General features: G+C 48.6%; 1 protein-coding gene across 2 annotated transcripts in view; it reads left to right on the top strand.

The window, feature by feature from the left end:
• The window catches only part of LOC138262082 (probable global transcription activator SNF2L1), a 1,420,807-nt gene that overhangs the window by 481,388 nt on the left and 912,681 nt on the right, over nt 1-26,738 (top strand). For both annotated transcript variants that reach the window (XM_069211817.1, XM_069211826.1), the window contains exon 9: nt 15,143-15,211. In XM_069211817.1, the coding sequence (XP_069067918.1) occupies nt 15,143-15,211 (69 nt within the window). The remainder of the gene's footprint in view (nt 1-15,142; nt 15,212-26,738) is intronic.

A 26,738-nucleotide genomic window follows, 5' to 3' on the forward strand; every position in this document is an offset into this window, starting at 1 on the left:
TATGAACACTAGACAAACAATCACCCAGGCTAAAATCACAAGCAGACTAGACCACAGAAACACCCTCTATGCCGGAATCCCAGCCCGCATCCTACACCAACTCCAAACCACTCAGAACGCCGCCAACAGACTTATCTTGGACATCACACTGAACATCAACAACTCACCACACTCCACAGGCTCCCAGTCCAGGACAGACGTGAATACAAGCTGCTCACACACACCTACAAAGCCCTCCACTAAATCGGACCAGCAAACCTCAACCACTGCCTCAACTTTTACCAGCCCACCAGACACCTTTGGTCGGCCTCCCAAGCCACTGCATGCACTCCTCACACCATGAAGACCAGATGCAGGGGAAGGTTCTTCTCACACATTTTAGCCAAAGTACTGAATGACCTCCCTCTACACCTTAGAACCTCCCCCTAACTCATGGACCTCCAAAAGAACCTTCCAGAAAAGGCATGATTCATCTGTCCACAGTTTTTGGGCCCTCCCCCTTTTCAGTGCCTGGATACCCTCGTGGGTGATTAGCCAGGCTTTACAAATCCATATAACATAACTTTTTTCCTTGTGGCTTAGCTAAGCATTTTCCCCAGGCCAAGGTGAGTCAGAGAAGGGAAAACTAGCTAAAGTACTATAATTGCTGGCTGAAAAGATCACTGAAAAAAACTATCTGGCAATCACTCAAAACATTTTATTGATTGTGTTCCAGCACATTTCACTGATAAGTGCCGTTTCTCCAGAACTAAAAATACCTTTTAGGACCTTGATTTTGACAACAGGTAGCTTGCCAGAAACTTCATATGACAAGTTTGTTGCACCACCCTCTTCTATTAGAATCTGCCGACAAGATCCCACTGTTCCTGTGGCCTGGTCAGACTACTGGTCAAAATATCAACAAGGCAGCGGTGCGAATCTCCCTTTAACTGTAGTGCATCAAGTTTGAATGCTGCCTGCACAGCTGCACTTGGTCCTAAGATAGACCATGCATCGTTAACGTGTTGGCAGATTGTAATGTACAGGAGTTAGTATGCCAATTATGAATTATAAAGGTGAAATTCTGTTCGCGACATAAGCCACCAAAGGAATAAGTTACTTACCTTCGGTAATGCTCTTTCTGGTGGATACTCTATGTAAGGAAATGCCTCCTTGGCATGGTTACTGTAGGAGGCTGGCCTGACTTATAGTGGGTACCTGATGGTACTTACACCTTGTGTCCATTTATCCCTTATTAGTAGAATAGTAGTGTTTTAGCAGCTTAGGCTGATAGAGGTAGCTATAGCAGAGCAGCTTAGGCTGAACTAGGAGACATGCAAAGCTCCTACTATATCACTTATATCATATAGCACTATATCATAAGAATCACAATACTCAGTGTTACTAAAAATAAAGGTACTTTATTTTAGTGACAATGTGCCAAAAATATCTCAGAGGATATACTCTCTTAGGAGATAAGTAAAATACACAAAATATACACACAAACATCAGTTCAGTAAACAGTTAGAAAAGTAGTGCAGCCACTGTAGAATGCAATAGGATGCAATAGGCCTAAGGGCAACACAAACCATATACTAAGAAAGTGGAACGTGAACCACTTAGGGACCCTAGGCCTAGTGTAGTGTGTAGAGGGTCGCTGGGAGTGTAAGAAAACACTAAGGGGGTTATTCTAACTTTGGAGGAGTGTTAATCCGTCCCAAAAGTGACGGTAAAGTGACGGATATACCACCAGCCGTATTACGAGTTCCATAGGATATAATGGACTCGTAATACGGCTGGTGGTAAATCCGTCACTTTTCCGTCACTTTTGGGACGGATTAACACCTCCTCCAAAGTTAGAATAACCCCCTAAGAGTGTCCAAGATACCCCACCCAAAGACCCTGAAAAGTAGGAGTAAAGTTACCCTACTACCCCAGAAACACACTAGAGTCGTGATAGGAGATTCTGCAAAGACCACAACAGACTGCAAAGCACTGAAGACGGATTCCTGGACCTGAGGACTTGCAAAGGAAGGGGACCAAGTCCAAGAGTCACGCAAGTGTCCAGGGGGGGCAGGAGCACACTAAACCCCAGATGAAGGTGCAAAAGGGCTGCCTCCAGGTGGAAGAAGCCAAAGATTCTGCAACAACAGAAGGTGCCAGGAACTTCTTCTTGGTCAGAAGATGTGCCACGGCGTGCTGGAGGATGCAGAGATGTTTCCACGCAGAAAGACCTCAAACAAGCCTTGATAGCTGCAAGAGTCGCAGTTGAAGATAATGGCTGCTGCCCGGGCCCAGGAAGGACCTGGAGGTTGCCCCTTGGAGGAGGAGACAGAGGGGGCGCTCAGCAACAGAGAGAGCCCATGCAGAAGCAGGCAGCACCCGCAGAAGCACTTGAACAGGTGTTCAAGACATCTGAGCACGGCGGTCGTCTCAACACAACAAAAGAGGGGCCCACGAAGCCGGTGGTCAATTCAGAGAGTTGGGCAATGCAGGACGGAGTGCTGGGGACCTGGGCTGTGCTGTGTACAAAGGAATCTTTGCAAAAGTGCACAGAAGCCCTAGCAGCTGCGAATCACACAGTTCACAAGATCACTGTCTGGCGTGGGGAGGCAAGGACTTACCTCCACCAAATTTAGACAGAAGGACCACTGGACTGTCGGGGTCACTTCTATCCAGCTCCTGTGTTCCAGGGACCACGCTCGTCAAGATGAGAGGGAACCCAGAGGACCGATGATGCAGAGGTTTGGTGCCTGCGTTAGCATGGGGAATATGAAGATTTCTTCTTGGCTTCCAGTGCAGGGTGAAGGCAGACAGCCCTCAGAGCATGCACCACCAGGAAACAGTTGAGAAAGCCGGCAGGATTAGGTGCTACAATGTTGCTGGTAGTCGTCTTGCTACGTTGTTGCGGTTTTGCAGGCGTCCTGGAGCAGTCAGCGGTCGATCCTTGGCAGAAGTCGAAGAGGGAGATGCAGAGTGTAAAGAAATGGCTCCCTGTTGCAGTTACCCCCCACTTTTTGCCTGATACTGATGCTGACTTGACTGAGAAGTGTGCTGGGACCCTGCTAACCAGGCCCCAGCACCAGTGTTCCTTCACCTAAAATGTACCATTGTATCCACAATTGGCACACCCTGGCATTCAGATAAGTCCCTTGTAACTGGTACTTCTAGTACCAAGGGCCCTGATGCCAAGAAAGGTCTCTAAGGGCTGCAGCATGTCTTATGCCACCCTAGAGACCCCTCACTCAGCACAGACACACTGCTTACAAGCCTGTGTGTGCTGGTGAGAACAAAATGAGTAAGTCGACATGGCACTCCCCTCAGGGTGCCATGCCAGCCTCTCACTGCCTATGCAGTATAGGTAAGACACCCCTCTAGCAGGCCTTACAGCCCTAAGGCAGGGTGCACTATACCATAGGTGAGGGTACCAGTGCATGAGCACTGTGCCCCTACAGTGTCTAAGCAAAACCTTAGACATTGTAAGTGCAGGGTAGCCATAAGAGTATATGGTCTGGGAGTCTGTTTTACACGAACTCCACAGCACCATAATGGCTACACTGAAAACTGGGAAGTTTGGTATCAAACTTCTCAGCACAATAAATGCACACTGATGCCAGTGTACATTTTATTGCAAAATACACCCCAGAGGGCACCTTAGAGGTGCCCCCTGAAACTTAACCAACTAGCTGTGTAGGCTGACTGGTTCCAGCAGCCTGCCACACTAGAGACATGTTGCTGGCCCCATGGGGAGAGTGCCTTTGTCACTCTGAGGCCAGTAACAAAGCCTGCACTGGGTGGAGATGCTAACACCTCCCCCAGGCAGGAGCTGTGACACCTGGCGGTGAGCCTCAAAGGCTCACCCCTTTGTCACAGCCCAGCAGGGCACTCCAGCTTAGTGGAGTTGCCCGCCCCCTCCGGCCACGGCCCCCACTTTTGGCGGCAAGGCTGGAGGGAACAAAGAAAGCAACAAGGAGGAGTCACTGGCCAGTCAGGACAGCCCCTAAGGTGTCCTGAGCTGAAGTGACTCTAACTTTTAGAAATCCTCCATCTTGCAGATGGAGGATTCCCCCAATAGGGTTAGGATTGTGACCCCCTCCCCTTGGGAGGAGGCACAAAGAGGGTGTACCCACCCTCAGGGCTAGTAGCCATTGGCTACTAACCCCCCAGACCTAAACACGCCCTTAAATTTAGTATTTAAGGGCTACCCTGAACCCTAGAAAATTAGATTCCTGCAACTACAAGAAGAAGGACTGCCCAGCTGAAAACCCCTGCAGCGGAAGACCAGAAGACGACAACTGCCTTGGCTCCAGAAACTCACCGGCCTGTCTCCTGCCTTCCAAAGATCCTGCTCCAGCGACGCCTTCCAAAGGGACCAGCGACCTCGACATCCTCTGAGGACTGCCCCTGCTTCGAAAAGACAAGAAACTCCCGAGGACAGCGGACCTGCTCCAAGAAAAGCTGCAACTTTGTTTCCAGCAGCTTTAAAGAACCCTGCAAGCTCCCCGCAAGAAGCGTGAGACTTGCAACACTGCACCCGGCGACCCCGACTCGACTGGTGGAGATCCGACGCCTCAGGAGGGACCCCAGGACTACTCTGATACTGTGAGTACCAAAACCTGTCCCCCCTGAGCCCCCACAGCGCCGCCTGCAGAGGGAATCCCGAGGCTTCCCCTGACCGCGACTCTTTGAACCTAAAGTCCCGACGCCTGGGAGAGACCCTGCACCCGCAGCCCCCAGGACCTGAAGGACCGGACTCTCACTGGAGAAGTGACCCCCAGGAGTCCCTCTCCCTTGCCCAAGTGGAGGTTTCCCCGAGGAATCCCCCCCTTGCCTGCCTGCAGCGCTGAAGAGATCCCGAGATCTCTCATAGACTAACATTGCGAACCCGACGCTTGTTTCTACACTGCACCCGGCCGCCCCCGCGCCGCTGAGGGTGAAATTTCTGTGTGGACTTGTGTCCCCCCCGGTGCCCTACAAAACCCCCCTGGTCTGCCCTCCGAAGACGCGGGTACTTACCTGCAAGCAGACCGGAACCGGGGCACCCCCTTCTCTCCATTCTAGCCTATGTGTTTTGGGCACCACTTTGAACTCTGCACCTGACCGGCCCTGAGCTGCTGGTGTGGTGACTTTGGGGTTGCTCTGAACCCCCAACGGTGGGCTACCTTGGACCAAGAACTGAACCCTGTAAGTGTCTTACTTACCTGGTAAAACTAACAAATACTTACCTCCCCTAGGAACTGTGAAAATTGCACTAAGTGTCCACTTTTAAAACAGCTATTTGTCAATAACTTGAAAAGTATACATGCAATTTTGATGATTTGAAGTTCCTAAAGTACTTACCTGCAATACCTTTCGAATGAGCTATTACATGTAGAATTTGAACCTGTGGTTCTTAAAATAAACTAAGAAAAGATATTTTTCTATACAAAAACCTATTGGCTGGATTTGTCTCTGAGTGTGTGTACCTCATTTATTGTCTATGTGTATGTACAACAAATGCTTAACACTACTCCTTGGATAAGCCTACTGCTCGACCACACTACCACAAAATAGAGCATTAGTATTATCTATTTTTACCACTATTTTACCTCTAAGGGGAACCCTTGGACTCTGTGCATGCTATTCCTTACTTTGAAATAGCACATACAGAGCCAACTTCCTACATTGGTGGATCAGCGGTGGGGTACAAGACTTTGCATTTGCTGGACTACTCAGCCAATACCTGATCACACGACAAATTCCAAAATTGTCATTAGAAATTGATTTTTGCAATTTGAAAAGTTTTCTAAATTCTTAAAAGACCTGCTAGGGCCTTGTGTTAGATCCTGTTTAGCATTTCTTTTAGAGTTTAAAAGTTTGTAAAAGTTTGAATTAGATTCTAGAACCAGTTTTAGTTTCTTAAAAAGTATTCCAACTTTTAGAAGCATAATGTCTAGCACAGATGTGAATGTGGTGGAACTCGACACCACACCTTACCTCCATCTACAGATGAGAGAGCTAAGGTCACTCTGTAAACTAAAGAAAATAGCAATGGGCCCCAAACCTACCAAAATACAGCTCCAGGAGCTTTTGGCAGAGTTTGAAAAGGCCAACCCCTCTGAGGGTGGCAACTCAGAGGAAGAGGATAGTGACCAGGAGGAAAATTCCCCCCTACCAGTCCTATCTAGGGAGAACAGGGTCCCTCAAACCCTGACTCCAAAAATAATAGTCAGAGATGCTGGTTCCCTCACAGGAGAGACCAACACCTCTGAAATCACTGAGGATAACTCCAGTGAAGATGACCCCCTGTTAGCCAGGATGGTCAAAAGATTGGCTTTGGAAAAGCAGCTCCTAGCCATAGAAAGGGAAAGAAAAGAGATGGGCCTAGGTCCCATCGATGGTGGCAGCAACTTAAATAGGGTCAGAGATTCTCCTGACATCCTAAAAATCCCCAAAGGGATTGTAACAAAATATGAAGATGGTGATGACATCACCAAATGGTTCACAGCTTTTGAGAGGGCTTGTGTAACCAGAAAAGTAAACAGATCTCACTGGGGTGCTCTCCTTTGGGAAATGTTCACTGGAAAGTGTAGGGATAGACTCCTCACACTCTCTGGAAAAGATGCAGAATCTTATGACCTCATGAAGGGTACCCTGATTGAGGGCTTTGGATTCTCCACTGAGGAGTATAGAATTAGATTCAGGGGGGCTCAAAAATCCTCGAGTCAGACCTGGGTTGATTTTGTAGACTACTCAGTAAAAACACTAGATGGTTGGTTAACTGGAAATGAAGTGTGTAACTATGTTGGGCTTTATAATTTGTTTATGAAAGAACACATTCTAAGTAACTGCTTCAATGAAAAGTTGCATCAGTATCTGGTAGACCTAGGTCCAATTTCTCCCCAAGAATTGGGAAAGAAGGCAGACCACTGGGTCAAGACTAGGGTAACCAAAACTTCCACTGGGGGTGACCAAAAGAAAGGGGTTACAAAAACTCCCCAGGAGAAAGTGGGTGACACTAGAAACAAAGAAAAAGAGTCCTCTGTAGGCCCCCAAAAACCAGAACAGGTGGGTGGGCCCCAAGACACAACCCAAAACAAAGGTGGGTACCAGGGTAAGAACTGGGATGCCACTAAGGCATGGTGCCACAACTGTAAACAGTCTGGGCACCACACCAAGGACACTTCTTGTCCCAAAAACAAACCTCAGAACAAAATTCCAGGGGTAACCAGTATAGCCATGGGAGATGACTCTTCAGATGAGGAGGTCTTCATAGCCTTCAACTGGAAACAGGGCCCAACAGGTGAGTTGGAGATTCCAGAGGGAAGTAGACACTTCCACCACCTACTGGTGAATGGAATCCCAACCACTGCCCTGAGAGACACTTGTGCCAGTCACACTATTGTGCATGACAGGCTGGTGCTCTCAAACCAGTACATCCCAGGTGAGACTGCCAGGGTAAGAGTTAGCCTAGACAGGGTCACTAAGAGGCCTGTGGCTTTAGTACCCATAGAAGTGGGTGGCACTCTTAGCTGGAGAAGGGTAGTAGTCAGTACAGACCTCCCCCTTGATTGTCTCCTTGGAAATGACTACCCAGAGGTTAGTCAGAGCTCAAGAGAGGAACTGGTCCAGTGCCAGTCCTCTCCCAAGGTTTCTGGAAGTCCTGCCTCTGCAGTAAATGCAAGCAGGCCCCAGAAGAAGAAGAAAAGAAAACAGAGTAGGAAGGGTGGACAACCTTTAGCCAAGGTTACAGCAAGCCAGGGAGATTCTGCTCCAGTAGGGGAGAACTCCAAAAATGGCCCTGATAAAGTCCAACCTGACCCACAAGAAGTCCTGGCTAGTCAGGCAACTGTTAAACCTGAGTGGGTGGCTCCTCAGCTAACAGAAGAAAGAGTGGAAGAAGGGTGTTCACTACAAGATGTGGTAACCCCCCACTCCAATACAGCAGACAGGCAACCTGAACCCAAAGAAGCCTGTAACTTAGCCCCTTCCCTTTTAGGTGAAGAGCTAAAGGTGTGGTTCTGGGCACTGACAGCTGTCAGTGGCCTCTGCTGGGTGTTAGCCTTTATGGCTGCACTATCCTTGGCATGGTGGTCTGACCCCATGCCAAATAACAAGTTAGGCCCCCTGACCCTGTTGGTCATGGTGGGGTTACTCCAGCTCTGGGTAACCTCTTTGGGTAAGCTAGGGGTGACCTTGGCTAAGATAAGATTAGCAGAGGTGGATACCTCTGACCTCAAAATAGAGAGAATGGGTGAAGACATAAAAAGCACAGACAAGAGGCAGTTCAGACTAGGTCCTATCACTGTGGAAGTGGGTCAGTTCCCCAGAGGGAATGACCTGAACAGGAGGATGTAAGGCAGAGTAGGCCCTGCAACAAACCAGCCATTTCCTCTACTCTTCCTCGCCTGACAGACTAGGAAGACTCTTCCAGCGTTGGCTGAGTCTCCTGGCCTGTGGGCTGGGGGGGGCTTGTGTAAAGAAATGGCTCCCTGTTGCAGTTACCCCCCACTTTTTGCCTGATACTGATGCTGACTTGACTGAGAAGTGTGCTGGGACCCTGCTAACCAGGCCCCAGCACCAGTGTTCCTTCACCTAAAATGTACCATTGTATCCACAATTGGCACACCCTGGCATTCAGATAAGTCCCTTGTAACTGGTACTTCTAGTACCAAGGGCCCTGATGCCAAGAAAGGTCTCTAAGGGCTGCAGCATGTCTTATGCCACCCTAGAGACCCCTCACTCAGCACAGACACACTGCTTACAAGCCTGTGTGTGCTGGTGAGAACAAAATGAGTAAGTCGACATGGCACTCCCCTCAGGGTGCCATGCCAGCCTCTCACTGCCTATGCAGTATAGGTAAGACACCCCTCTAGCAGGCCTTACAGCCCTAAGGCAGGGTGCACTATACCATAGGTGAGGGTACCAGTGCATGAGCACTGTGCCCCTACAGTGTCTAAGCAAAACCTTAGACATTGTAAGTGCAGGGTAGCCATAAGAGTATATGGTCTGGGAGTCTGTTTTACACGAACTCCACAGCACCATAATGGCTACACTGAAAACTGGGAAGTTTGGTATCAAACTTCTCAGCACAATAAATGCACACTGATGCCAGTGTACATTTTATTGCAAAATACACCCCAGAGGGCACCTTAGAGGTGCCCCCTGAAACTTAACCAACTAGCTGTGTAGGCTGACTGGTTCCAGCAGCCTGCCACACTAGAGACATGTTGCTGGCCCCATGGGGAGAGTGCCTTTGTCACTCTGAGGCCAGTAACAAAGCCTGCACTGGGTGGAGATGCTAACACCTCCCCCAGGCAGGAGCTGTGACACCTGGCGGTGAGCCTCAAAGGCTCACCCCTTTGTCACAGCCCAGCAGGGCACTCCAGCTTAGTGGAGTTGCCCGCCCCCTCCGGCCACGGCCCCCACTTTTGGCGGCAAGGCTGGAGGGAACAAAGAAAGCAACAAGGAGGAGTCACTGGCCAGTCAGGACAGCCCCTAAGGTGTCCTGAGCTGAAGTGACTCTAACTTTTAGAAATCCTCCATCTTGCAGATGGAGGATTCCCCCAATAGGGTTAGGATTGTGACCCCCTCCCCTTGGGAGGAGGCACAAAGAGGGTGTACCCACCCTCAGGGCTAGTAGCCATTGGCTACTAACCCCCCAGACCTAAACACGCCCTTAAATTTAGTATTTAAGGGCTACCCTGAACCCTAGAAAATTAGATTCCTGCAACTACAAGAAGAAGGACTGCCCAGCTGAAAACCCCTGCAGCGGAAGACCAGAAGACGACAACTGCCTTGGCTCCAGAAACTCACCGGCCTGTCTCCTGCCTTCCAAAGATCCTGCTCCAGCGACGCCTTCCAAAGGGACCAGCGACCTCGACATCCTCTGAGGACTGCCCCTGCTTCGAAAAGACAAGAAACTCCCGAGGACAGCGGACCTGCTCCAAGAAAAGCTGCAACTTTGTTTCCAGCAGCTTTAAAGAACCCTGCAAGCTCCCCGCAAGAAGCGTGAGACTTGCAACACTGCACCCGGCGACCCCGACTCGACTGGTGGAGATCCGACGCCTCAGGAGGGACCCCAGGACTACTCTGATACTGTGAGTACCAAAACCTGTCCCCCCTGAGCCCCCACAGCGCCGCCTGCAGAGGGAATCCCGAGGCTTCCCCTGACCGCGACTCTTTGAACCTAAAGTCCCGACGCCTGGGAGAGACCCTGCACCCGCAGCCCCCAGGACCTGAAGGACCGGACTCTCACTGGAGAAGTGACCCCCAGGAGTCCCTCTCCCTTGCCCAAGTGGAGGTTTCCCCGAGGAATCCCCCCCTTGCCTGCCTGCAGCGCTGAAGAGATCCCGAGATCTCTCATAGACTAACATTGCGAACCCGACGCTTGTTTCTACACTGCACCCGGCCGCCCCCGCGCCGCTGAGGGTGAAATTTCTGTGTGGACTTGTGTCCCCCCCGGTGCCCTACAAAACCCCCCTGGTCTGCCCTCCGAAGACGCGGGTACTTACCTGCAAGCAGACCGGAACCGGGGCACCCCCTTCTCTCCATTCTAGCCTATGTGTTTTGGGCACCACTTTGAACTCTGCACCTGACCGGCCCTGAGCTGCTGGTGTGGTGACTTTGGGGTTGCTCTGAACCCCCAACGGTGGGCTACCTTGGACCAAGAACTGAACCCTGTAAGTGTCTTACTTACCTGGTAAAACTAACAAATACTTACCTCCCCTAGGAACTGTGAAAATTGCACTGTGTCCACTTTTAAAACAGCTATTTGTCAATAACTTGAAAAGTATACATGCAATTTTGATGATTTGAAGTTCCTAAAGTACTTACCTGCAATACCTTTCGAATGAGCTATTACATGTAGAATTTGAACCTGTGGTTCTTAAAATAAACTAAGAAAAGATATTTTTCTATACAAAAACCTATTGGCTGGATTTGTCTCTGAGTGTGTGTACCTCATTTATTGTCTATGTGTATGTACAACAAATGCTTAACACTACTCCTTGGATAAGCCTACTGCTCGACCACACTACCACAAAATAGAGCATTAGTATTATCTATTTTTACCACTATTTTACCTCTAAGGGGAACCCTTGGACTCTGTGCATGCTATTCCTTACTTTGAAATAGCACATACAGAGCCAACTTCCTACACAGAGGAACTCTTATGAACTCTTGCATTCGTTCTCTGACAAGAAACTCACAGGAGAGACCCTAAATAGCCCTCTGAGGAGGATTGGCTCCCTAACCAGGTAAGAGCCTATCAGGAGGGGTCTCTGACATCACCTGCTGTCACTGGCCACTGAGAGGTCTTCATTGTGCCCTCATACCTCTGCATTCAAGATGGCAGAGGTCTGGGACACACTGGAGGAGCTCTGGGCACCACCCCTGGGGTGGTTATGGACAGGGGAGTGCTCACTCCCCTTTCCTTTGTCCAATTTTGCACCAGAGCAGGGGCTAGGAGATCCCTGAACCGGTGTAGACTGGTTTATGCAAGGAGGGCACCATCTGTGCCCTTCAAAGCATTTCCAGAGGCTGGGGGAGGCTACTCCTCCCCAACCCTTAACACCTATTTCCAAAGGGAGAGGGTGTAACACTCTCTCTCAGAGGAAATCCTTTGTTCTGCCTTCCTGGGACTCGGCTGCCCAGACCCCAGGAGGGCAGAAACCTGTCTGAGGGTTGGCAGCAGCGGTAGCTGCAGAGAAAACCCCAGAGAGCTAGTTTGGCAGTACCCGGGGTCCATGCTGGAGCCCCAGGGATGCATGGGATTGGCACCGCAATACCAGATTTGGCTTGGGGGGACAATTCCATGATCTTAGATATGTTATATGGCCATGTTCGGAGTTACCATTTTGAAGCTACACATAGGTATTGACCTATATGTAGTTCACACGTGTAATGGTGTTCCCGCACTCACAGCGTCCGGGGAAATGGCTCTGAGATCTGTGGGGGCACCTTGGCTAGTGCCAGGGTGCCCTCACACTTAGTAACTTTGCACCTAACCTTCACTAAGTGAGGGTTAGACATATAGGTGACTTATAAGTTACTTAAGTTCAGTGTAAAATGGCTGTGAAATAACGTGGACGTTATTTCACTCAGGCTACAGTTGCAGTTATGTGTAAGAATTGTCTGAGCTCCCTATGGGTGGCAAAAGAAATGCTGCAGCCAATAGGGATCTCCTGGAACCCCAATACCCTGGGTACCTAGGTACCATATACTAGGGAATTATATGGGTGTTCCAGTGTGCCAATCAGAATTGGTGAAAATAGTCACTAGCCTGCAGTGACAATTTTAAAAGCAGAGAGAGCATAAACACTGAGGTTCTGGTAGGCAGAGCCTCAGTGATACAGTTAGGCACCACACAGGAAACACATATAGGCCACAAACTAAGAGCACTGTTGTCCTGGCTAGCAGGATCCCAGTGACATAGGCAAAAACAAACAGACACACAAGTAAAAATGGGGGTAGCATGCCAGGCAAGATGGTACTTTCCTACAACCCCCCCACCCCCCAATAAATGCAGCCAACACCACCCAGTGCAATAGAGGATTGGCTGCAGAGTCTGTCTTGCAGCAATCCCCATGCTGTGGGTCTGTGAGTAACTATGTGAGTGGCTGTATGGTCGTGTGAGTGGCTGTGTGGGTCTGTGATTGGATGTGGTAGCGGTTTTGTGGGTCTGTGAGAGGGTGTATGAGTGGTTTTGTAGGTGTGTGAGTGTGTGTGTATCTGTGAGTATGTACGCGAGTCGTTTTGTGGATGTGTGCCTGATTGTATGACTGGTTGTCTGAGTGGCTCTGTGGTTATGTCCATGGGTGTGTGAGCATTGGTGTGGGCTTGTAAGTAGGTTTGTGGTTATGTAAGTGGGTGTATGAGTGGTAGGTTTGGGGGCATTAGAGTGTGTAAGTGGGTCTGTGAGTGTGTTCATTTTTTTTCAGTTGGGCTGGATCCGTGCATCATCACAGATTCACATGAGGGGGGGCGTAATGCGATGTATCCAGTCACGTCGAAATTTCTTCCCTATCAGCGGTTCCTCAGAAACCCCTCTATTGCACCTGAGGGCTAAGGGTACCTCTACCCTGTCCGCTTGAATCACTGTAGGATTTCATTTCGAGGCCCTGGGAGTGTGTCCCGACAGATAAAATGGCAGCCACAACTTTCCTGTCAGGTCTGGCCAGCCAGTCACAGCATTGCTGTTAGCACGTGGATCAACTCCCTAGATATTTATATTTCTTTTTCCTTTAATAACTCCGAAACAACTGAACAAATTTGCACCAAATTACAAACAACACGCTTTTTGGACCAAGATCTAGCTTTCTACCAAATTTGTATTGATGCGTTCAATGGTTTAGGCCAGTGGTTCCCAAACTTTTTCGATCCCCGGCTCCTTTGACCTATTGGCCGTGTTGGCCACGGCTCCCCATTATGTTACTTTTTTTTGGCGGGTGGGGGAACGTAATCCCAGCCTGTACCTGTACCTACACTATTTACAGTTTGACTTCTTAATTCTCTCGTTCAGGTTCCTGAAAACCATTTATTTTAAACTATTTCTTTTCTTTTGTCATAGGGATATTATTAATGGTACTCTGGCGCCCTCCGCTGGTCACAATAATTAATGCAGGGGGTTTTGTTTCCAAAACCACGGTGAAAAGCTACCGATTAAAAGCACCTCCGAGTGGTTTCCAGACTGTGTGCGGCGCCCCTGGCTAATTTTGACGGCGCACCAAGGAGCCGCGGCGCACAGTTTGGGAACCACTGGTTTAGGCTGTAGTTGTGTTTAAAATCCCTATGGGAAATTGCATCGGGAAAATGTGTTTTTGGGGACCCCTCCCTTTTACTCTGCCCCCGGATCTCTCTGGCTGTCCTCCTCCAGGGCGATGAGTGGGGCTGACATTGGGTATAGTGAAAGCATATTCACATCTTACAGTAATACCATGTCCAGTTTGGTTATAGGGTATATGCATGTGGGAGCAGATTCTGGTGTACTGCAGTTTTCCTGACAAGAAAGGGAACTACGTGGCACGGATAGCATGGTCTTGAAGAGAACGGTGCCTGTTTTCTAAATGTGATCTAATAGCAATGGAACCTTGTTCTGCACAGTTGTAAAAATTCTTCCACATTCCTGTCTCTGATTGCACATTCAATCAAAATGGTAGCCTTTCTTAAAGGGTTGTTGTGGAATCCTCGCGCAACAAATAAGTAGCAGAAATTCCACAACCGAGATCATAGGCTGGCTCATAGGCTGGCCCCCTCTACAACATTTTACATGCTCTTTGAAGATAATTTTTAATTATATGGTGTACCCTCTTGAGAACCCTATGGCTAGAGTCTTTATCAGTGAAGTGTATTGTCTCTTTGTTCTATTTCATCTCCTTTTCCATTGCCAGAGAATTTCCAGTTTTAGCTCTTAGATTATATTATTTCTCCCTTCATTTTCCTTACTTGCCTCCATCTTTTGTTTTTTCCTTTCCCTGTCATGTTAGTTGTCTGGCACAGGGTTTCTGTTAGCAAAGTACCATTACGATGAATGTGTCTTGTATTGCAGTTCTTTCTTGTTATATTTGTTTACTCTTTCAGCAATCTTCCCATCAGTATATCACTTCATTGGCCATATCTGCAAGCCCTTAGGTTATTTTTTTACTTCTGCAAAGCTACATAAAGGTCTGAGAGAACAAACCAGTGGGAGTTGGGTTTGGGTTTTACTTCTGCTCTCATGGCAACAGACACACTTCAAGAAGTATTGTAGTGAACTGTTGGGAAAGCCTTTCACTTTGCCCTTTATTCACCTAGTCATATTCACGCTTTGAGACAGGATGCATCCAGCTTCTGATCCTCTGTTTCTATTTATGGTGAGACTTAGTAATAGCTGATCTGATTTGACGGTTGTCTACCCCAAATGCACAAGCACGAGGTTGTTGCTGTGGAGAGAGGTTTCTCTGTCTCAAAAGTGCTCTTGGTTCCAGTACATGCCTGGAGATTTCATGGTTTTCATGAATTTGAGGAAGAACCCTGTAATTACAGTATTCTTTTATTTTATTAGGAGCACTACTGTCATCTTATTTCAGCTACTACAACGTCAGTAAACTGGTTGAATTGACATTCATCTATACATACATACATACATACATACACACACACACACACAGACATATAATGTTTTGATTTGTTTACTTTTTTTTAGGACTTTGACTCCTGGTTTGATACTAACAACTGTCTTGGCGATCAAAAGCTGGTGGAAAGACTCCATGCGGTAAGCAGTATGTTTAATTTTATTTTACTTCCAAAATATAATAACATTATTGAGTCAATAACTAAATTATTCATGCAAATCTTTCCTTTGTTCGTTTGATGATCTTTGTAGATGTAATGTGGCTAATCGTCCATGCAATACTAGCTCCTTTGAAGGAGCCTCATTGCTTTGGGCCCACTGCTTACCAAAACTGGCACACTCTACCCACCATCACTGATTCTGTCATCTCACCGCTGAGGAAGAAAACAAGTTTGTGAGCTTTGCCAGTCAATTCTGGTAACTGTTCCCTAGCCAACTCTGTTTACTTAAGATATGTTGCTGACACGTTCACGTGCCACAACAGATCTACTAAAATGTATCTGCATTTGCTCTCTTGACTTATGTGGGAGACTCATAAACTGCCACTCACTGTTAGAGATTGTCCCCCAATACAGTCTATTTACAGTGGGCACCATAGTTGATAACAGAATCCACATCTAACTTCTAATAAAGCCTATTTACTGGGGGAGATTTATAAAAACAAATCTGAGAAAATGAACCCACAATTACTGCTGCAGGAGACTGAGTGAGGCACTTCTTGGACTTACTGCTAAAGACTTGTCTAAAACTAAGCATGTTTGAATCTGACTACATAATGTCAAATCTGCTTATGTGTAACCTGAGTTGCTGCTTGAGCCTGTTGCAGGGACTGGGATGTTGCAAATCTTAACATAGAGGAAAATTGGTTTCTGATGCAGCTTAATTGTATTAGGCATGTCGATACTATGATCTAAACAATCCTAAGTGTGCCCACGATCAGCAACATTGTCTTGTAGGCGTGCTAGCTATTCAGTATGATGAAATTGCCCCTAATGAAACATTATAACCTACTGTCCAGAACTATACCATTCATTAGTTATTACTTACCCTCTGTTGCCTTCAGTGGAGTTCCCGCTATTACACTCTTCTAATTCTAGAGACAGCTCTGTGACACAGTCATTTCAGTAGACATGCTTGTAAGCATTTATCTAAATGATTATATCAAATTGTCCTTGCAAATTATGCTGAATTCTTGAGCTAAAATCTAATGTGAATATTGATTTAGTTTGATCTTACACACTTTTACAGTACACACTACAATAAATGTGTATCCTGGCACTAAGATGATATACTGCTTAGAGAAAGAAGAGGTACTTGGATGTAGAGAGCAAAATGCCACCTCACAGGGAGATCTAATGCTAATTACTACCTAACAATGTCTGGCAATGTCAATGGGTCTGACGTCTAACTGAAAGAGCTTCTTCATTTACTAGTGAGTTTAGGCACTCAATAAATCATTAAACATGCATTATGTCACTCATTATTGCACTCATGCGAACATTCAAGCACTCATTGACCCAGTCTTTCATTTACTCACTTACCCATGCACATTAAAAGCATACAAACCCAAACATATGCAAAATAAATTAAAACAAAATAAAATAAAATATAATATAAGACTTACTGCTGCCTGTAGGAAAGTAGCCTCTTTCTAGCTTGCTTACCTCAACTTTTGTCCTGTTTGTCAGTGTGTTTGACTGTGTTCACTGGGATCCTGCTAACCAGGACCTCGGTGACTGTGCTCTCTCCTATAAATTTGGTTGCTGGTAACTTTTTATCCCCACTACTGGCATACTGGTGCCCCCCATGTAAGTCCCAGTATATGGTACCTAGGTACCCTAGGCATTGGGGTTCCAGGGGATCCCTATGGGCTGCAGCAGTTATTCTGCCACTCATAGGGAGCCCATGCAAAGGGTTCTGCAGGCTTGCGATTGCAGACTGCGTGAGCCGGGTGCACACACCCGGTTTCACTACAGGTCACTACAGGTCACTGCACCAGGTCACTGTAAGTCACCCTATGGTAGGCCCTCTCAGTCCTGGACTTCGTGAGTGTGGGGATGCCATTTTACACGTGTACTGGACATAGGTCACTATCTATTTCCAGCTACATAATGGTAACTCCGAACCTGGGCATGTTTGGTGTCAAACATGTTGGAATTATACCCGAATACTGTTGCAAGTATTGGAAGTACGATTCCATGCACTCTGGGGGCTCCTTAACGGACCCCCTGCATTGCTACCACCAGTCTTACAGGGTTTTCTGGGCATCCCAGCTGCTGCAACCCCTCAGACAGGTTTTTGCCCTCCTGCTGCTTGATCTGATCAAGCCCAAGAAGGGAGAACAAAGGATTTCCTTTGGGAGAGGGATGTAACATCCTCTTCCTTTGGAAATAGGTGTGACTGGCTTGGGAGTTGTAGCCTCCCCAGCCACTGGTTTTGTTCTGAAGGGCACATTTGTTGCCCTCCGTGCATAAACCAGTCCACACTAGTTCAGGGACCTCCCCAGTCCCTGCTCTAGCACAAAACTGGACAATGTAAAGGGGAGTGACCACTCTCCTTTCAATCACCAGCCCAGGGGTAGTGCCCAGGGCTCCTCCAGAGAGTCCCTGGGTTCTGCCATCTTGATTCCAAGGTTGGCAGGGAACTGTGGGAGCATCTGAGTGGCCAGGCCAGGAAAGTGACGTCAGAGGCACCCTCCGATACGTAGTTACCTGGTTAGGTGCCCAAGCCCCCTCTTTGGGCTATATAGGGTCTTCCTCTGGGGTGGGTCCTCAGATTCGGCTTCCAAGATTCCAGCAGGACTCCTCTGTAACCTCTGCCTCGACTTCTGGCCTCTGGAACCACGACTGGACCCTCCAGGAACCTACAAGCTGCAGATCCACGAGGATCTGCAACATTGTATCCAGAATTCCTGGCAGCTTTGCAACATTTCCCTGGCCGTGCATCATCAGAAGACTGTAACTCTTCAGCCTGCACAAGAAGGAGGAGGAATCTCCCTTGGGGTGAAGGCATCACTCCCCTGCATCCAGGGGTACCTGGATGCAACGATGACTGGCCGCGTGGATCTCCCCTCATCCTGAGTGGCGTGGCTCCTGCCTCACGGGTTGGTGGTCTGGAGTGGTCCCTTTAGTCCTCTCTACCAGCTGTTGCACTTTGGTGGTGGTAAGTCATTCCCACTCCACACAAGACAGTAACCCCATGCACCGCGTCCTTAGCAGCTTCCAAGACTTGTTTGGTTCACCTCCAAGGGGAACTTCAGGCAATGTGTAGCTCCATCTGCCAGCACTCCCTCTTGCAACTCCTGGGCCTCTATGTGGTCCTCCGGCGACATGGGGCTAACGTCTGTGGTGCTGTGTGGGCTGCTTCAGCGTCTTCTGTATCCCTGTCATGTGGGACAGCCTCTGCACCTGTGGGCCTTCTGCAACGTGGAGGGTCCCCTGTGACTCCCCCTCCTCTATAGAGTCCTCCTGGACCTTGCTCGTCCCAGGCAGCACCTCTTTTCCTCCAACCGCGAAAATTGTTCACCTACACCCATCTGTAGCGAAATGCCTCCCTTGGCGGGGTTACCCCCTAACTTTTTGCCTTTGGTGATGCCAGTTAGGATTGAAAGTGTGATGGGACCCTGCTAACCAGGCCCCAGCCCCAGTGTTCCTTCTCTAAACTGTACCTTTGTTCCCACAATTGGCACAGCCCTGGCACACAGATAAGTTGCTTGTAACTGGTACCCCTGGTACCAAGGGCCCTGTGGCCAGGGAAGGTCTCTAAGGGCTGCAGCATGTATTATGCCCCCGGGAGACCCCCACTCAGCTCATGCACACTGCCTCACAGCTTGTGCGTGCTGGTGGGGAGAAAATGACTAAGTCGACAGGGCATTTGCCTCAGGGTGCCATGCCCTCAACCCACTGCCTATGGCATAGGTAAGTCACCCCTCTAGCAGGCCTTACAGCCCTAAGGCAGGGTGCACTATACCACAGGTAAGGGCATAGTTGCATGAGCACTGTGCCCCTACAGTGTCTAAGCCAAGCCTTAGACATTGTAAGTGCAGGGTAGACATAAAGAGTATATGGTCTGGGAGTCTGTCAATTACGAACTCCCTAGTTCAATAATGGCTATACTGAAATCTGTGAAGTTTTGTATCAAACGTCTCAGCACAATAAATACACACTGATGCCATTGTGGAATTTATTGACAAATGCTCACAGAGGGCATCTTAGAGATGCCTGCCTGTGTACCAGTGCAGTTCCTAGTGTTAGGCTGACCAGTTCCTGCCAGCCTGCCACAACCATTTGAGTTTCTGGCCACATGAGGTGAGTGCCTTTGTCGCTCTTTGGCCAGGAACAAAGCCTGCACTGGGTGGAGGTACTTATCACCTCCCCTACAGGAACTGTAACACCTGGCGGTGAGCCTCAAAGGCTCATGCCTGTTGTTACAGCACCCCAGGACATCCCTGCTAGTGGAAATGCCCACCCCTCCGGACACAGCCCCCACTTTTGGTGGCAAGTCCGGAGGAGATAATGAGGAGTCGTCACCCACCAATCAGGACAACCCCTAAGGTGTCCTGAGCTGAGGTGACCCCTGCCTTAAGAAATCCTCCATCTTGGTTTTGGAGGATTACCCCAATAGGAATAGGGATGTGTCCCTCTCGCCTCAGGGAGGAGGCACAAAGAGGGTGTAGCCACCCTCCAGGGCAGTAGCCAACTGCTACTGCCCTCTAGACCTAAACACACCCCTAAATTCAGTATTTAGGAGCAACCCTGAACCCAGGAAATTAGATTCCTGCAGCCTACAACAAGAAGAAGGACTGCTGACCTGAAAGCCCCGCAGAGACGATGGAGACGACAACTGCATTGGCCCCAGCCCTACCGGCCTGTGTCCAGACTCAAAGAACCTGCACATCGATGCATCCAGCGTGACCAGCGACCTCTGAGGATTCAGAGGACTGACTTGCACCTAAAGGACCAAGAACCTCCGGAGGACAGCGGCTCTGTCCAGAAACAGCAACAAAATTGCAACAAAGAAGCAACTTTAAAGAGACTATCACTTCCTGCCAGAAGCGTGAGTCTTCACACTCTGCACCCGACGCCCCCGGCTCGAGTTCAGGGACAACCAGTACCTCAGAGAGGACTCCCAGGAGATTCCAACGACGTAGACACCCTGAGTCGACCTCCCTGCACCTCCCCAGTGATGGCTGCAGAGAGGATCCAGAGGCTGCCCCTGACCGCGACTGCCTGGTAACAAAGGAACCAGACATCTGGACCAAGCACTGCACCCACAGCCCCCAGGACTGAGAAGAACCACCTACCAGTGCAGGAGTGACCACAGGCAGCCCTCATCCTAGCCCATTTGGTGGCTGGCCCGAGAAGCCCCCTTGTGCTCTGCTTGCATCGCCAGAGTGACCCCCGGGTCCCTCCATTGATTTCTACAGCAAACCCAAAACCTACTTTGCACACTGCACCCGGCCTCCCCTTTGCCCCTGAGGGTGTGTTTGTGTGCTTTTGTGTGCCCCCCCTCAGTGCTCTACAAAACCCCCCTGGTCTGCTCCACGAGGACGCAGGTACTTACCTGCTAGCAGACTGGAACCTGAGCATCCTTGTTCCTTGTTCTCCATAGGCACTGCGGTGTTTTGGACCCTCCTTTGACCTCTGCACCTACCCGTCCCTGTGTTGCTGGTGTTGTGGCTTTGGGGTTGCCTTGAATCCCCAACGGTGGGCTGCCTATGCCCAATAGTCTTACTGTGTAAGTGCTTTACTTACCTGAGACTCGAAAACCTGCAACCAGAGACGCATCCGACAGGGACCAGCGACCTCTGAAGCCTCAGAGGACTGCCCTGGACTAAAGGACCAAGAAACTCCAGTGAGCAGCAGCTCTGTTCGAACAACAGAAACTTCTTTGCAACAAAGAAGCAACTTTTAAAGACTTCACGTTTCCTGCCGGAAGCGTGAGACTTCCCACTCTGCACCCGACGCCCTCGGCTCGAGATCCAGAGAACAAACAAAACAGGGAGGACTCCCCAGCGACTGCAACCCCGTGAGTAGCCAGAGACAACCCCCCTGGGCCCCCACAGCGACGCCTGCAGAGAGAATCCAGAGGCTACCCCCCTGACTGTGACTGCCTGTAACAAGGGACCCGACGCCTGGAACCAGCACTGCACCTGCATCCCCCAGGACCTGAAGGAAACAAACCTCAGTGCAGGAGTGACCCCCAGGCAACCCTCTACCTAGCCCAGGTGGTGGCTGTCCCGAGAAGCCGCCCCTGTGCCTACCTGCACCGCTAGAGTGACCCCCGGGTCCCTCCATTGAATCGTATCTAAAACCCGATGCCTGTTTTGTACACTGCACCTGGCCACCCCTGTGCCGCTGAGTGTTTTGTGTGCCTACTTGTGTCCCCTCCAGTGCTCTACAAAACCCTCCTGGTCTGCTCCCCAAGGACACGGGTACTTACCTGCTAGCAGACTGGAACCAGAGCACCCCTCTTCTCCATAGGTGCCTATGTGTTTTGGGCACCTCTTTGACCTCTGCACCTGACCGGCCCTGAGCTGCTGGTGTGGTAATTGTGGGGTCGCCTTGAACCCCCAATGGTGGGCTGTCTATGCCCAGGCAGTGAGACTTGTAAGTGTTTTACTTACCTGACAAACTAACCTTTACTACCTCCCCCAGGAACTGTTGATTTTTGCACAGTGTCCACTGTTAAAATAGCTTATTGCCATTTTAACAAAGACTGTATATGATATTGCTTTTATACAAAGTTCCTAACTTACCTGTGTGAAGTACCTTGCATTTTATGTGTTTACTTCAAATCTTGAACCTGTGGTTCTTAAAATATATTTTTCTATATAAAAACCTTTTGGCCTGGAGTAAGTCTTTGAGTGTGTGTTCATTTATTGCCTGTGTGTGTACAACAAATGCTTAACACTACCCTCTGATAAGCCTTCTGCTTGAACACACTACCACAAAATAGAGCATTAGAATTATCTAATGTTGCCACTATCTTACCTCTAAGGGGAACCCTTGGATTCTGTGCACACTATTTCTTACTTTGAAATAGTATATACAGAGCCAACTTCCTACACTGGTGGATCAGCGGTGGGGTCTAAGACTTTGCATTTGCTGGACTACTCAGCCAATACCTGATCACACGACTAAATTCCAAAAATTGTCATTAGAAACAGATTTTTGAAATTTGAGCTATTTTTCGAAATTTTAAAAAGTCCTGCTAGGGCCTTGTGTAAATCCCTGTTAGCATTTCTTTTAGAGTTTAAAAGTTTGTAAAAGTTTGGATTTAAGTTCCAGAAGTAGTTTTTAGATTCTTAAAGAGTTATCCTAACTTTTAGAGAAATAATGTCTAGCACAGATGAGATGATGGTGGAACTCAACCTCACCCCTTACCTGCATCTAGGGATGTCAGAGTTAAGGACACTCTGTAAGCTAAAAAATATAAAAACTGGGTCCAACCCTAACAAAGTTAAGCTCCAGGAGCTTTTGGCAGAGTTTGCAAAGGACCACCCCTCTGAGGATAATCCTACAGAGGGGGAAGCTAGTGACCAGGAGGATGATTCCCTCCCTCCTGTCCTAGTTAGGGAGGCCAGGGTCCCTCAAACCCTGACTCCACAAGTGATAGTGAGAGAAACTGGTTCTTCCACAGGGGAGACCAGTAACTCTGGAAACATTGAGGACAGCCTCAATGAAGATGACCTCCTGTTAGCCAGGATGGCCAGAAGATTGGCTTTGGAGAGACAGCTCCTAGCCATAGAGAGGGAAAGAAAAGAGATGGGTTTAGCTCCCATCAGTGGTGGCAGCAACATAAATAGGGTCAGAGATAGTATTGACATGCTAAAAATCCCCAAAGGGATTGTAACAAAATATGAAGATGGTGATGACATCACCAAGTGGTTCACAGCTTTTGAGAGGGCTTGTGCAACCAGAAAAGTAAGCAAATCTCCCTGGGGTGCTCTCCTTTGAGAAATGTTCTCTGGAAAGTGTAGGGATAGACTCCTCACACTCTCTTGTGAAGATGCAGAATCGTATGACCTCATGAAGGCTACCCTGATTGAGGGTTTTGGATTCTCAATTGAGGATTACAGGATTAGGTTCAGGGGGGATAAAAAATCCTCAAGCCAGACCTGGGTTGATTTTGTTGACTTCTCAGTCAAAACACTAGATGGTTGGACTCATGGCAATGGTGTAAATGATTATGATGGGCTGTATACCTTGTTTATGAAAGAACATCTGTTAAGCAATCGTTTCAATGATAAACTGCATCAGCATCTGGTTGACCTAGGTCCAACTTCTCCCCAAGAATTGGGAAAGAAGGCAGACCATTGGGTCAAGACAAGGGTGACCAAGACTTCCACAGGGGGTGACCAAAAGAAAGGGGTCACAAAGCCTCCCAAGTGGAAGGGGGGTCACAAAGCCTCCCCAGTGGAAGAGTGTTGAGACATCCAAGGGAAAAAAAGTAAAGAGTCTTCTACAGGGCCCCAAAAACCCGCTCAGGAGGGTGGGTCCAAAGCCTCTTCACTATCCTCATTTGGGTATAAGGGTAAAAACTTTGATCCCAAAAAGGCCTGGTGTCGCGGCTGTAATCAGCATGGACACCAAACTGGAGACAAGAACTGTCCCAAGAAAGGTTCCACAATCAACCACTACTCCAGTTAGCACTGGAATAGCCAGTCTCCAGGTGGGATCAACAGTGTGCCCAGAGCAAATCAGGGTTCACACTGAAGCTACATTAGTCTCAGCGGGTGGGGTGGACATAGCCACACTTGCTGCCTGGCCACCTAACATGCAAAAATACAGGCAGCAGCTCTTAAATAATGGGACTAGAGTAGAAGCCCTGAGGGATACAGGTGCCAGTGTCACTATGGTGACAGACAAACTGGTTTCCCCAGGACAATACCTGGCTGGATAAACGTATCCAGTCACCAATGCTGACAATCAGACTAAAGTCCATCCCATGGCAATGGTAACTTTAGAATGGGGGAGGGGTCACTGGCCTGAAACAGGTGGTAGTCTCTTCTGCTATACCAGTAGAATGTCTGCTTGGAAATGATCTGGAGTCCTCAGCATGGGCTGAGGTAGAACTCAAAACCCATGCAGCCATGCTGGGTATCCCTGAACTGGTGTGTGTCAAGACTAGGGCAAGGTGCAGGGCTCAGGGTGAAAAAGAAGGTCTGGAGTCTGGAATAATGGGCCAACTTTCCAAGAGAAAAGGAAAGAAGACTGGGGAACCAGTTTCAGCACAGAAAAAGAAACAGAACCTTTCTTCCAGGAAGAAGTTCTACCCCCGAGGGAACTGAGTCCATGGAGCTAGAACCTTACCAGGTTGAGCTCTTGGGGTCAGGGGGACCCTCAAGGGAACAGCTGTGCAAGGGCCAAGACAATTGTCCCTCTCTTGAAGGCCTAAGACAGCACGCAGCTGAACAATAAAAAGGAAATGTCAGTGGAACACACAGGGTCTATTGGGAAGATGGGCTCCTTTACACTGAGGGAAGAGATCCCAAACCTGGTGCCACAAGGAGAGTGGTAGTGCCTCAGGAGTTTAGGGAGCTCATTCTGACCTTAGCCCATGACATTCCCCTTGCTGGGCATTTGGGACAAACCAAGACATGGGAGAGATTGGTCAAGTATTTCTTTTGGCCCAATATGTCCCAGAAGGTAAAGGAGTTTTGTACCTCCTGTGTCACCTGTAAAGCCACTGGTAAGACAGGTGGCCATCGAAAGGTCCCCCTCATTACACTTCCAGTGGTGGGGGTCCCCTATAAAAGAGTGGGAGTGGATATAGTGGGTCCACTTGAACCTCCCACAGCATCAGGGGATCATGCTACTAGGTACCTTGAGGCAATTTCCCATAGGTCCACTACTGCCCCTGCAGTAGCCAAAGCACTCATTGGTAATTTTACCAGAGTGGGATTTCCTAAGGAGGTGGTTTCTGACAGAGATCCCAACTTCATGTCAGCTTACCTGAAACAAATGTGGAAGGAGTGTGGGGTGACTTACAAATTCACCACACCATACCATCCACAAACCAATGGTCTTATTGAGAGATTTAACAAGACATTGAAGGGAATGATCATGAGGCTCCCTGAAAAACTCAAAAGGAGATGGGAGGTCCTCTTGCCATGCCTGCTTTTCACCTACAGAGAGGTGCCTCAGAAGGGAGTAGGGTTTTCCCCCTTTGAACTTCTGTTTGGCCATCCTGTTAGGGGACCACTAGCTCTTGTAAAATAAGGCTGGGAGAGACCTCTCCATGAGCCTAAACTAGATGTGGTGGACTTTGTACTAGGCCTACGTTCAAGGATGGCAGAGTACATGGAAAAGGCAAGCAAAAACCTTGAGGCCAGCCAACAGCTCCAGAAGATGGGGTATGACCAAAAGGCTGCTATGGTTGAGTTTCAGCAAGGGCAGAAAGTCTAGGTTCTGGAGCCTATGGCTCCCAGGGCACTTCAGGACAAATGGAGTGGCCCTTACCCAGTGCTAGAAAAGAAGAGTCAGGTCACCTACCTGGTGGACCTAGGCACTAGCAGGACCCCAAGAGGGTGATCCATGTCAACCGCCTCAAACTCTTCCATGATAGGGTAGATGTAAACATGTTAATGGTTACAGATGAGGACCGGGAAGCAGAGAGTGAACCTCTCCCTGATCTCCTCTCCACTGACCCTAAGGATGGCACAGTAGGTGGAGTGATCTACTCAGACACCCTATCTGGCCAACAGCAGGCTGACTGCAGGCAAGTACTCCAGCAGTTTGCTGAGCTCTTTTCTTTAACCCCTGGTCAGACACACCTGTGTACCCATGATGTGGACACAGGAGACAGCATGCCTCTCAAAAACAAAATATTTAGACAGTCTGATCAAGTTAAGGAAAGCATCAAAGTGGAGGTCCACAAGATGCTGGAGTTGGGAGTGATTGAACACTCTGACAGTCCCTGGGCTAGCCCAGTGGTCTTGGTCCCCAAACCTCACACAAAAGATATCAAGAGAGAGATGAGGTTTTATGTGGACTACAGAGGGCTTAACTTTGTCACCAAGGCAGATGATCACCCCATTCCAAGGGCAGATTAATTAATTGACAAATTGGGTGCTGCCAAATACTTAACTACCTTTTACTTAACAGCAGGGTACTGGCAAATAACTGGCAAATAAAAATGGCACCAGGAGTAAAAGAGAAAACAGCATTCTCTACACCTGATGGGCACTACCAGTTTACTGTGCCGTCCTTTGGCTTAAAGAATGCCCCAGCCACCTTCCAAAGGTTGGTGAATCAAGTCCTTGCTGGGTTGGAGTCCTTTAGTGCAGCTTATCTTGATAATATTGCTGTCTTTAGCTCCAACTGGCAGGATCACCTGGTTCACCTGAGGAAGGATTTTACTTGGGTCACCTTGTAGGTGGAGGCTAAGTTCAGCCACTCCAACCCAAGATCCAGACTATTCTGGACTGGGTAGATCCAAAAACCCAGACTCAAATCAGGGCATTCCTTGGCTTGACTGGATACTATAAGAGGTTTGTGAAGGGAGATGGATCAATAGTGACACCCCTCACAGAACTTACCTCCAAGAAAAAGCCCAAGAAAGTGAACTGGACCGTGGACTGTCAAAAGGCCTTTGACACCCTGAAGCAAGCAATGTGTACAGCACCAGTTTTGAAGGCTCCAGATTACTCTAAGCAGTTCATTGT

Source organism: Pleurodeles waltl, chromosome 2_1, assembly GCF_031143425.1.
Source record: "Pleurodeles waltl isolate 20211129_DDA chromosome 2_1, aPleWal1.hap1.20221129, whole genome shotgun sequence".
NCBI lineage: Eukaryota > Metazoa > Chordata > Amphibia > Caudata > Salamandridae > Pleurodeles > Pleurodeles waltl.